The sequence below is a fragment of the Alligator sinensis genome, unplaced genomic scaffold (assembly GCF_000455745.1).
Source record: "Alligator sinensis unplaced genomic scaffold, ASM45574v1 scaffold84_2, whole genome shotgun sequence".
Classification (NCBI taxonomy): domain Eukaryota; kingdom Metazoa; phylum Chordata; order Crocodylia; family Alligatoridae; genus Alligator; species Alligator sinensis.
In genome coordinates this window covers 534,654-547,405 of record NW_005842247.1, presented here as the reverse complement: position 1 = coordinate 547,405, position 12,752 = coordinate 534,654, and the positions used below count along the sequence as shown (strand labels likewise).

Sequence of the window (12,752 nt, the reverse complement as noted above, 5' to 3'; positions counted from 1 at the left end):
CTTGCCCGCCCCAAACCTCCTACCCCCAAAAACTGCCGAGAGAGAGAGGATGAGAGCAAGTGAGCGGCGGGATCCAGAGGCTGCTTGAAACTGATGCAGCGGCACCGCCACAATATATATGTATCTCTCTGTGTGCGTGTATAGATACACAGACACATATACAGATAGACTGATAGATTAGATAGATACACATATAGATCTCTATCTGTCTTGACACGGGAGATATCTATATACATCTTCCCTGTCTGGGAGAATCTATCTATCTATCTATCTATCTATCTATCTATCTGTCTGTCTCCCCTGTCTAGGTCCTTTGCTGGGATTTAAAAAGATCAGCCCCCGGCCCCCTGCTCCTCGCCCTCCCCCCCCGAAGTCCTGGTCCCGGAGCCCGTTGTGAGCAGCCCGCGGGCCCCGGACGGACAGTCGCCGGCTGGCTGGAGATGGGCGGCGCGGTGCCGGGGGGTGTAGGTGGGAAACCCGCCGCGCGCCCGCCGGATCCTGTTGTAGATGCGGTGGCTCCCCGCGCGCCCGTGTCGGATCAGGGAGCGGGGCCCGCGAGGATTAGGAAGAGCTCCCATCGGCTCCCGTTATGCGGCAGGATTTAGAAGGCTGTGGCCAAAATCTGCCGGATCCCTCCAGATCCAGGCGCTGGATAAACTTCTGCTTCCGAAGATGTGGAAGCCTGGTGTTTTTCTGGGCACCGGTAGAGACTGCCAGGTCGGATGGCACAGCTGGGGAGTGTGGGGCTAACAGGCGCAGCGGGCTGCGGCGCTACCGCGCAGGGAGGCGCCGGGCAGGGCTGCTGCTTGGTGCCTGAGCGGCGCTTGCAAGGGGCGCGATCGGTGTGTCCGCGGGAGCCGGACCTGCCCCGGCGGGATCCTGTGTTGGTAGCAGAGAAAATGAAGTGGGAAGGAGACAGGGCTAAATCCTCCCCTGCTGTGCCTCTCCTGAAGCCGAGCGCGGATGGGGAGCAGTTGGGACCTCTGTAGCATGTTCCCTTTGGTGTTAACGGGGCTGAGCCTGGACGGCACCAGTTTTATTCCAGTTGATCCGTGGGGTTGTGCCGGGAGATCCCCGGGGATCACACGAGCGCAGGCATTAGCCACCTTGAGGCGGTCCTGGACCATCTGAATGTCAGATTTTTTTCCCGACAAGGTTTCATCCTGTGCTTTGAATCGGCGGGTCCGCAATAGCGCGTGGGGGTTCATAAAGGCTGAGCCCGGCTCCTCGAGCCCTGCCAGGCCGGGAGGGTTTGTGCGCCAGGAAAACGATCCAAGCGGTCGTGGCCGGTGCCTGGCTCTGCGTGTGCCGGCGCGGTCGGATGTGGCCGGCTCGCGTCTCCCCGTTGAAATTTCACTCTGAAATTTTCCGATGAAATATTCTGGTTCCCCCTCCGCTCTGCCCTCACTTCACTGGAGAATGCTGATCAGGCAAAATGGAAACATGATCCTTAGTCAAGTCCAGAAAGACTGTCCCAACAGAGCCAATAGAACAGGGGCTGGAGGACTCATCTGGAGATAAGGACAACTCAGGCTGAGATCCCTGCTTTGCCTGGTTCAGACCCGGCACTTAGTTCTGGGTCTCCCTCCTCCCAGAGTGCCTTAACCAGCGGTCCATTCTGGGGCACCACTGCCGAGCAGGTTGGGGAGCTGATCCACTCTGTGACTGTGCGCACACGTGCTCAGATCTCTGTTTCATGGACTTGTACCATCTCCATCCCTAACATGACTGAGAGTATTTGCGCTGCTCCCACTCAGAAGTGCCGTGCTAGACTGGACTTTAACAAGCAGTGATTGGTTCCGCAATTACTCCTGACAGGGAAGAGAGAGATGACATTTGAATTAGTTAATTGGTATTTTACTACTTTAAAGTTTCCCTTTCTCCCTTGTAAACTACATGCCATTGAACTTCTCATTTGAACATTAGAGTAAAGAGATCATATTTATTTTCATATCAATTTACATAAAAGCTTTAGGAATGCACTCTTATTCAAAAACAAATGCAGTTTTGGCTTATCTGCTGTGATGTGGGAGAACACAATTTTGCTTTTATGTGCGTATACACTTTGCTTTATAATTTGTGCATCTTTATTCCATAGCATTTGCTAAAACATGTTTACTAAATGGTAGAAATTAAATCTTTTGAAGCCATATTAGGGCATAAGCATGCAGCCCTTACCCTCAGATGACTTTCATTTATGTCAGTGGGGTTTCGGTTGTGTAAGAATGGTAGATCAGGCCCTTTAGGGTTCAGATTCTGCAGTTTCTATCAATGACATCACTGGAGGTTTGAACTACAACTCCCAACTGTGAGACATACATATGAGGCTAATGACAGAAACACAAAGGACCCTGGACCCTGTTCACTCTCAGAGCTATTAACGTGCATCTTTATTCTTTAAGTCAGCACCTGGCTAAAGCCCCAGAGTTAACAGTTGCAGAAACCTTCTAAAAGCTGAGAGAATAGCAGAACCCATTATTATGTCAGTTATGGACAATGCTGTGTAAATCTAAACGACTGCCATTGGAGTCTGGTCTTCCCAATTTCTGAGTAGAGCTGGGCAAATCATTTATATTTTTGATTCTGTGGCTAAACCAAAACAAAGTTTAACTTCATTTCTGATTGACCTCAAACATTTTTTTTCTGAAATGAAAGATTAAAAATTGTGTTTCAGTTCACACAAAGCAACTTGTTTGATTTAGCATTTTTGGTGCAGGGGGGTGTGTTATTTTAATTATATTGAGCTAAATTTAGTCTTGGAACAACCTTTCAAAATGAAAACTTAAAATATTTTATTTAAAATGTTGAAATGAAATATTCTTCATTTTTTTCAGCTGAAACTATTCACCAGATTTGTTAGGCATTTGCAAGTGATGTAAGTTGACTTGAAACTGCATTTCTTTTATTAAATAACCTATTTGATTGAAAAAATTTACCAAGTTGTAGTCCAGACTGCTGCCTAACTAGTGCTGAAACTGCTCAACTTCTGCAGGAGTTGACAAGACTAGCCGGAGACCATTACTGTTTATTGAGAGCGTGAAGGGCAACAGTCACAGTCTTTTGCTACAAACCTAGAAGTATGAGTTGGACAATTATTCTGGACTTGTACTGAAAGCCTCCCCCCATCAGACCAGATGTAAATGTGTACACTGTACATCATCATGTGGACTGGGGACTGGCTACGTGGGTTGCTAGTTATGTCATTCCCTTGTGTGACCAGTAACTGGTATGTCTTAACTATGCTAACCCGATGGGGTATTTAGGCTTAAGTAGATCATTGACCATCATTTTTCTAACCAAGGCATATAGTGCTTAATGTTTCAATGATGAACTTTCTACACATCTCTTACATAGGCAGACATAGGAGTTCTCTGTCCAAGTAGTGATAGTATGGTGATTTTTCTTTTAATAGTAGGAATTACCTTTATGGTTGATACTGCATGGCTGAGTTAACTCCATACTTCCACTGGTCTCTGAGTACAGGAAAAAACTTAGCTTGTTTGCATTTTACTAAAATACCTACCTTGTTTCTGAAGGAAAAGGAAAAAGTTTTCAGGATATATGGACATCTATGTATAAAATCATGGTGGATCTCTCTGATTTAAAATGTGATGTTGTGTGCAACTGATGTTACAGGGAAACTGGGAAAACTTTTTACTTGATGCAACAAGGAAGCCAACAAATCATGTTACATCTTGTGCTGTATAACATCTGAATTGCAACAAGCATTATAATAATTATTATGATAAACTCTAATGTAGGTGAATAATTGCATTAGCCATTGTAATATATGAAAAATATTTCAATATCTGGATATTCAAATACAATGGTTCATTCCCATTGGCTGGGGATGTGCCTCTGATGCAGGTTTGAATATGTAATTCTTCAGCCTTCAATGGCCTGGATTCTTGTCCCTTTTAAGTTAATGAATTTGCAAGAGAACCAGGACTGGACATTCAGTTATAATGAGAAATAATGGAATAGTTTCCTTTGCTGATCACCGTTACCTATTTGTTAATGTTTGTACTGTGTCAGGACTCCATGATAATAGCTGCCATACAGTCATGGGTCTAACCTCAAAGTACCTGTAATATCACTTAAAATAAGATATAATAAATATGTGGACCAGACAATAGAAGAGTATGATGATGGAGGCTAAGTATGATGATAAGATCATGTCGTTATGTAGGATAGTCATGGATTCAGCTTGGTGTTACCAAGTTCTCTTCCTCTCCCCCAACCCACTTATTATTAGGTGCCTGATCTCTTGTGGGGTTTGTAATGGAATTCTATTTTGAGAAGGAATTTTAGAAGGGAGTGGCTTTGAAGATTATTTCCTATGAGCATTTCCTGTGAAAGGGCAGTACCTAAGAAAGTGGGGGAATATTTATTAGAGATGTGAACAAAGGGTTGCACAAACCTGGTATAGTTGGTAGCACTGAAGGCAATGTGGCAAGGATAGTTTTCTAGCCCTATCATTTAGGAAATATGCAGAATCAGACTCATCACCACCCAGATTTTGCCAGAGGAGTGAGAGAGGTCTCCTGGCAGCAGAAAGTTTGGCTAGCCTGGAAACATGGGGTACAGAATTGCAAATTATTCTTTGCTTTCTACTCCTGGAGTAGCAAATCCAAGAGTGTTACTGTGGAAGGGACATTGCTAGAACAAGCAAGAAATATGATACTTCATTGCCTCTTTTCAGCAGCTTTCACTGATTGGACAGCTATGAAAGTCTGGTTGGAGTTTAAATTGGTTTGTCCATGAAGATCTTCATACCAGCACCTGCCTCAGCTGAGAACTGAATCCGCAGTGAGGTGCAGAAGTCTTATGGACACAGACACCTTAATTTAAATGAGAGTTAGGATTTGGGGTGATAAAGGAGCCCAAGATAATGGGCCTCCAACTCCCCTTGAATGGGAGTTCATCACCTCACTCTCTTAGGATCCATTAACATTTCCAACCTGCATTTACACAAGGCTGAAATATTAGAATCTGGTAAAGAACAGAAATGTCTTATTTACAATTTGAATGTTGGATTTAATAATTTTAAGTTTTTGATTGCTCTAACAGGAACAGATACCACAAATTACCTTGTGGTATTTTGATGACCCAGTCAGCATGGAGTCAAATTCTGCTTTTAGTTTTGCTGTTGCAAATCAGCGTATTTTCACTGAACTCAGTGAAGATTTATGTGAATGTAGTTGAAAATTAGCATTTGGTTCATGTTATAAGTTGATTTTCATAGTCAAGAAAGATTCAGCGCATCACAACTTCTTAATTCACAATGAAAGATTAAATGTTTGTTTTTGAAGATCTGAATGACCCCAAACAATTTTTTTTTTGGTCCAGAGACCAGAGTCAGGGTTTCTGTAGGGATGAAACATTATTTGGGGGTAGGGAGGACAGAGGGAAATGCCTGTGAATTTTCAGAACAATTGTTGACTCCTTACGCTTGTATGTGGTTTTGAAACTTCAAGCTCAATCACTATCAAATTGTAGGTTTTTGTGTCAGATTGAGATAGTGAAAGGAAGTAAAGGAGAGGAAGGTAATTGAGGAAGTTCTTGAAAGACCAGCGTAAGGGTCAGCATTGCAGAACTGTGTGTCCAATGGTACTGAGTCTGAGATGGGTTTTTACTAAGGAAATTATTTCTATGAGTTGGCTAGAGATAGGGGTTAAGACTTCCTGATGCAACCCAGAAGGGAGTGGGAAGTGAGGATGCTGCAAGAGTTGGGGAGGCTTTTCTGTCAAGCGTAGGATGTCTGGTAACCACAATCTTTGCTGCCTTTGGAGGTATTTCTCCGCTACTAGCTTTGGACCTTGATGCAAGACTTTACAAATAAACTTTATTTGCCTTTTAAATAGCCAGTTTAATATTTTTATACTAAGAAAGAAACATACTAAAAAAAACACAGGTCTGCATCAGTGTTTGAAGAGAGGGAATTACTGCATATTTAAATGTGAGCTTTGCATACGAACACTATGACAATCCTTTCACTTTACCCTTGAAAAATAGGTTAACTTGTTTCATTAACCAAAAAATGACCTTTCTCAGCATCTAACAGCCAGGTATGGGCTGGCTTTTCAGTTTACTGTGTGAGACTTCCCCAGGCTGATGTTGCACTAAAAATCCAGTACTTTCACATCTTTTAGTCATCCAGGTGCTCTCCTATGTCTTCTCACACCAAGATGTAGAAAGTTATTTTTTTCCCCCAGGTGAACACTAAAGGCATTATGCTAAAGCCAGAACATACTATAAAAGGAATGTGAAATTATGTCCACTTGAATCATTGTGATAGAGATACAAAGGGAGGATGGGTGTTTTGTTTCTTGTTCTTGTCAATTGCCACATATATAATGTGTGTGTGTGGTTTGTTCATGACATAGTGGAAAGAAGTATTCCTGCCTAATGTTAAAGGGAGGTATGATTATGCCAATTACATCATCCAAGTTATTTAAGACCATTATAGATTTTTTGTGAAGGCAATGCCTAATTTGTGCATCCTGTTTCTAGAATATTGTCTGCTTTGTGTTAATGAAGAAACAAATAATGACTTGTGCATACTGATCTCCTCTGCAGTCATTACCCAAGAATCCAAACAAACTTTTGATATCCCAGTTAAATTAAATTGTTGGGAGTAGCCTACCACAAAGCCACAGTTTTAATTCCTGATGACTCAGGGGGTTGTTTATTTATTTATTTGGGTTTTTTTTTTAATAATATGCCCTCATAAGATGAGCGATCTAATATAATAGGAGTGATAATTATTTACCTTTGTATTTGCTTTTCCTCCAGGAGGATCCCAATATATTTTTGGGTCCAGCCTTGCAGACAGTTCTTCACAAGCATATGTAGTCATTCCTTAGCAGAGCCCCTTCAATTTCATTTATTCAATTATATCATCATCTGTCTTCTTGATCTCTGTACCACACCACTACTTTCATGAATATAGCACTGCAGCCTGAGACACCAGTATTTTCCTAGTCTGGAGAACTTAATTGTGTTTCTGAGGGTGGTAACTGGTTATGCTTGTTCTGACACCACAGTCACACTGGCTTTAAATTGTCAGGAAGTGAGGGAGAAGAACAGGGCAATGCATCCACTGAAGATGCACAAGCTCTTTGAACACATGTCCCTGGTCCTCAGAAAGATCACCTGAGAACCTTGTGTTCTGGGAACAAAATCCCTGCTCACTGAAAAAGGGACAAGCATGGGGAAATTCCAGGAGAAGAATTTCACAATTGTCATCCCAACTCCCTTCCTGTGGAATTATTTTTCCATAGAATGAGGGAATTCAGCCTTTTATTTCCACTCATTAAGAGATTTAGTGAGTCCCTTTGGGGAAAACATAATAATAAAAACATTTCATAAAAATGATTCAGATACAATTCATAATCTGAGGAAAACATTTAACACAAGAATATTGGAGTTGCCATACTGAATCAGATCAGCCCATCTAGTCCACTAATCTATAATCACCAGTGCCAAATATTGGATCTTTCAGCAAAGGTGAAACAGCAGGCAGTTATTGGATTACCTTTTCCTAAGGAATGTTTCTTTGAGAAGGATAGCTTGTGATGGGCTCCAAAGCAATTCTTTTACTTTCATAGTTTCATAGTTGGTAGGATCAGAAGGGACCTGAGCAGATCATCAAGTCCAACCCCCTGCCATGCACAGGAAAGAATGCTGGGGTCAAACAACCCTGGCTAGGTGATTATGTAGCCTCCTTTTGAAGACCCCTAGGGTAGGAGTGAGCACCACTTCCCTTGGAAGTTGGTTCCAGATCCTAGCTGCCCTGACTGTGAAGTAGTGCTTCTTGATGTCTAGCCTGAACCTACTCTCAGTCAACTTGTGGCTGTTATTCCTAGTTACTCCTGGTAGTGCTCGGGGGAACAGGGACTCTTCCATTCTCCGCTGGTCCCTCCTGGTAAGTTTATAGATGGCCACCAGATCCCCTCTCAGCCTTCTCTTGTGGAGGCTGAACAGGTTCAGCTTCCGTAGCTTCTCCTCATAGGGCTTGCTCCGCTGCTCATTGACCATGCGAGTGGCCCTCCTCTGGACCCTCTCCATGCTGTTCACATCCCTTTTGAAGTGCGGTGCCCAGAACTAGACACAGTACTCCAACTGCGGCCTGACCAATGTCGCATAGAGGGGAAGGATCACCTCCTTGGACCTGCTCGAGATGCATCTGTGGATGCATGACAAGGTGCGGTTAGCCTTACTGACCGTGTCCTCACATTGGTGGCCCATGTTCATCTTGGAATCAATAATGACTCCAAGATCCTTTTCTGCCTCTGTGCTGACAAGAAAGGAGTTCCCCAGCCTATAGGTATGCTGCTGGTTCTTTCTCCCTTGTCAGTATTGAATCCCATCCTGTTCTCATCCGCCCACCCCTGTAACCTGTCCAGATCTAGCTGTAGTCTGTCCCTGTCTTCTAGCATGCCCACCTCTCCCCACATCTTAGTGTCATCCGCGAATTTGAACAAGGCGCTTTTCTCCCCCTTGTCCAAGTCGCTGATGAAGATGTTGAACAGTGCGGGTCTGAGGACCGAGCCCTGGGAGACCCCACTGCCCACATTCCTCCAGGTCAAAAATGACCCATCCACCACCACTCTCTGGGTGTGGACCTCCAGCCAATTTGCAGCCCATCTGACTGCGTAGGCATTGACACCACAGTCACCTAATTTTTTAATGAGAATGGGGTGAGAGACAGTGTTGAAGGCCTTCCTAAAGTCCAGAATGACTACATCTACTGTGACACCTGCATCTAAGGATTTTGTGACCTGGTCATAGAAGGCCACCAGGTTGGTCTGACAGGACCTGCCCCTAATGAACCCATGTTGGTTGCCCCTAAGCATAGTCTCCCCTGCTGATCCCTCGCAGATGTGTTCCTGGATAATTTTCTCAAAGAGCTTCCCCAGGACTGTGGTAAGACTAACGGGCCTATAGTTACCCAGGTCCTCCTTCCTCCCCTTTTTGAAAATGGGGACCACATTGACCCTTTTTCAGTCCTCTGGCACCTGGCCAGACCACCATGAGCACTTTGAGCCAGTAGTAGTTATGGAACTGAGTGTCCAAAGAAACTAATTACTGTAGGTACCTTTATAGTACAGGTAAATAATGGAAGTATTTAAAATAAATTTTATTATATGTTTCTTCTAGGGGTGTGTGAAGCGGGCCCTATTCAGTTCAAATTTGGCCTGAATCAGGGACAGTGATTCTATTTGTTGTTTCAGAACACTGTCCCTGATTCAATTTGGCTGAATCTGAATTTGAAGATTCGATGCCGATTTGGAGAATCAACAATTCAGCCATAGACACAGCTTTAAATGTTTTTTCTATGCACCTCAAGGTACCAGGTGGCTCGTGAACACTGCGATGCTGGGGTGGATGGAACCTCCCACAGGCGTGTGGGGGGGTCCCACCATGTGCTTGGCAGCGAACCCAGAAGTGGATCAGAAGTACTTCCAGTTCACTTCCAGGTCTGCCGGGGAGTGTGTGGGGGGCCCCCCTGTGCCCCTCTGGCTCAGTGATCGGCTGTGGGGGTACCCTGGGTGCCTCCCCAGACCCAGGAGGCACCAGTCACCAAGCCGGGGGTGCCTCCACACACTCCCCAACAAGCCCAGAAGTGGACCAGAAGTGCTTCTGGTCCACTTCCAGATCTGCTGCCGAGCATGCTGGGGAGGACCCCATGTTCTGTGGGATACCCCATGCGCCCCAGCATCTCAGCATTCATGAGCCACCTCCTACCTCGAGGTATGTAGAAAAAACATTTAAAGCTGTCTGAATCACCGAATCTTTCCAAATCTCTCCAAATCGATTTGGAGGCTTCCGATTTGATTTGGGGAGATTAAAGGGTCCTCTGATTCAATTTGGAATTGGAGATTTGGCCACCGAATCAGGCCAAATCTCTGCCGAATTGAATCAAGGACCGAAGCTTCACACAGCTCTAGTTTCTTCCTATTAGTGTTCTAATATTCAAATCTTGAGTTAAAGAAATCTATCTTTCCCTTCCCCATGCAATGATACGTGTTTTCCCAATGAAAATTGTAACATGCTCATACTATTTCTGGTATTCTTTCTTCATAGGCCATATGCTTAATGTTGACGGAATGGGAATAGCCACATTCATGGACCTGTTGCCATGGGCCTTGTCTTTCATAAAGTTTTTCTGGCAAGAAGAGTGCATGAACTGGGCTATTAACCAGGCATCTAATATCCAAACATGATCCAATATGCTGAGATGCAGTTAATTTAGCACTAGTGTCTTCTTAGCTGATTAATAAATTGATGTCCTAAATTAGGGGTTAACAACCTTTCACAAACAGTGAGCCAAATTAACACAGCTTGGTCCTAAGATGGGCCAGAGGAGGCAGCTGTTAGATATTCTGACACTAGATGGGCTATTTTTGTGCAAAGCTTACTAAGAATGGGATAATATAAAAATATCACTTCGGTATGCTTGGTGGGCTGGATAAAATCACTAACTGAATGTAGCCCATGGGCCAGAAATTGCTGACAATGATGCTAAATTATTGACAAATCACACTTTACACTGAAACAAGGGGCTCAGAACCTGTTGCAGGATGAAGGGCCTCTATCAAAAAACAAAAAAACAAACAAAAAATCACTTCAGTGCTGAGCAGCCCTCAGAAAAGGATCTTGGGTCAGGGGCAGAGAGGATCTAGGTGGTGGGCTGAGCAATCCTATGCTACAAACCCTGGGGACAGCTAACCCTTATGAAGAGACCTGAACTCCCTTTGTTTTCTTATTCATTTACTAGTATTAATTCAATTCCACTCCAGAAAAAGGATGTTTGAACTTATGTGAAATATGTGGGCTGCATCTAAGACAAAATAGGAGAGTCCTCTGCTCAGACTCTTCTGTTCCTACTTGTTTAGAATGTGATTGTGTGCAGTAAATTCTTGTTGTAGAGTCTATCTATCCAGAGTCTTTGATCATGTATCTCTTTATAACCAAAAAAAAGAAGATGAAAGTAATATTTCAAATTTGCTGGGTTTTTGGTTGTAGCCATGTTGGTCTAAGGACATAAGCAGGCAAGGTTCTTTAGGTAGATGTGATATCTTTTATAAGAACAACTGAGTAGTTGGAAAAAAAGGTCTTAGCAAGCTTTTGGGCACAATCACCCTTCTTCAGACATATGGAGTCTCTGTTGTTCTGAGACTCCAAGGAATGAGAGAAGCTAAATGTGTGACAGGATGTCAGTGAGAATATAAATAGGTAGAAATCAGGAAAACAAAAGGTAGAGCAGGGAAGGAAGGGGAAAAAAGGGAGGGTGGGCGGGGAGCCAAAGTGAGTCTCCCTTACCTTTTGGCTTTCTGCCCCCCCCCGCAGTTTTTTCTCCCCTCCCTTCCATGCTCTACCTTTTGTTGTCCTAAATTCTATCTATTTACATTCTCACTGACATCCGGTCACACTTTTAGCTTCTCTCATTCCTTGGAGTCTCAGAACAGCAGAGACTCCCTATGCCTGAAGAAGGGTGATTGCACCCGAAAGCTTGCAAAAATACTTTTTTCCAACTCCTCAGCTGGTCTAATGAAAGATATCACATTCACCCAAAGAACCTTGCCTGCCTATTCCAAATTTTTATTTTTCAAATATCGCATCATATTTTAATGTTCTTCTTATCTTTGGAGCATTGAAAATAATAGTTAAATCTGTTGAGTAAAATGCAAATGCTGCAACTTTCTGTTGGTATTCCTTCTGTTTAGTTATTAGGTTTTCTTATTTGTGCTGATTAGTGAATAACAAAATCCCAGAGAAATAGGTTTTGGTAGGCTGTGCTCTCAGATGGAGCTAGAATGCTGTCAACATTCTGAGTTTTTCAGTGCACACAATCACATCTACATGGGATATTTCCTCAATTCTGTCCTTATAACTTGTTTTCATTCTAAGGAAAGAGGAACCATCATTAGTTTTAGAAAACCTGCTGAGGAAAGACATTGTGCACTTGTTCCATTTAGTCAAGAGTGGAGAAATGCTTTTTTTTTGCCTACATAGGCATTTTTAAAGATTTCTATGAAAAATTTTGGTTTTCATGTGTTTATGCTATCTTTATGCTACATATCTTATCTTATGATAAGCAGCAAATACTGAGGGTACACGTACAAGCTTGTTTCAGCTGCAGGCATGGTAATATATACCATCCAACTATGTGGGTAGGAGGGTGTCAGAATTGTAGCTCCTTTATTTTTAGCTATCAGGTGTTACAAGTGGCCTTTATAACATCTAGTAATTTAGGGTTACTATATGTCCAGGTTTTCCTAGATGCCCTCTTTCTGTGTTATAGAATCATAGAAAATTAGGGTTGGAAGGGACCTCAGGAGGTCATCTTGTCCAGTTCCTTGCTCAAAGCAGGACTACCCCAAACAAGACTGTTCCAGCGAAAGCTTTGTCTAGCTGGATCTTAAAAACCTCCAAGGATGGAAAGTCCACAATCTCTATGGGAAACCCATTCCAGTATTTTACTACCATCCTAGTGAGAAAATTCTTCCTAATATGTAACCTAAACTTCCTTTGCTGCAACTTCAGATCATTGCTCCTTGTTCTGTCATCTGTCACCACTGAGAATAGTCTAGCTCCATCCTCTTTTGAATCCCTCTTCAGGTGGTTAAAGGCTGCTATTAAATCCCCTTGCAGTTGTTTTTTCTCTAAAGAAGCCCGGTTCATAGTTTCATAGTTTCTAGGGTCGGAAGGGACCTAGGCAGATCATCTAGTCCGACCCCCTGCCA

General features: G+C 43.3%; 1 protein-coding gene across 1 annotated transcript in view; it reads left to right on the top strand.

Moving 5' to 3' along the window:
• The first annotated feature begins 425 nt into the window (after positions 1-425).
• The window catches only part of FLT1 (fms related tyrosine kinase 1), a 150,533-nt gene continuing 138,206 nt past the window's right edge, over positions 426-12,752 (top strand). Inside the window, exon 1 of the mRNA XM_025208711.1 lies at positions 426-468. Within this exon, the coding sequence (XP_025064496.1) occupies positions 441-468 (28 nt within the window). The 5' untranslated portion in view covers positions 426-440. The remainder of the gene's footprint in view (positions 469-12,752) is intronic.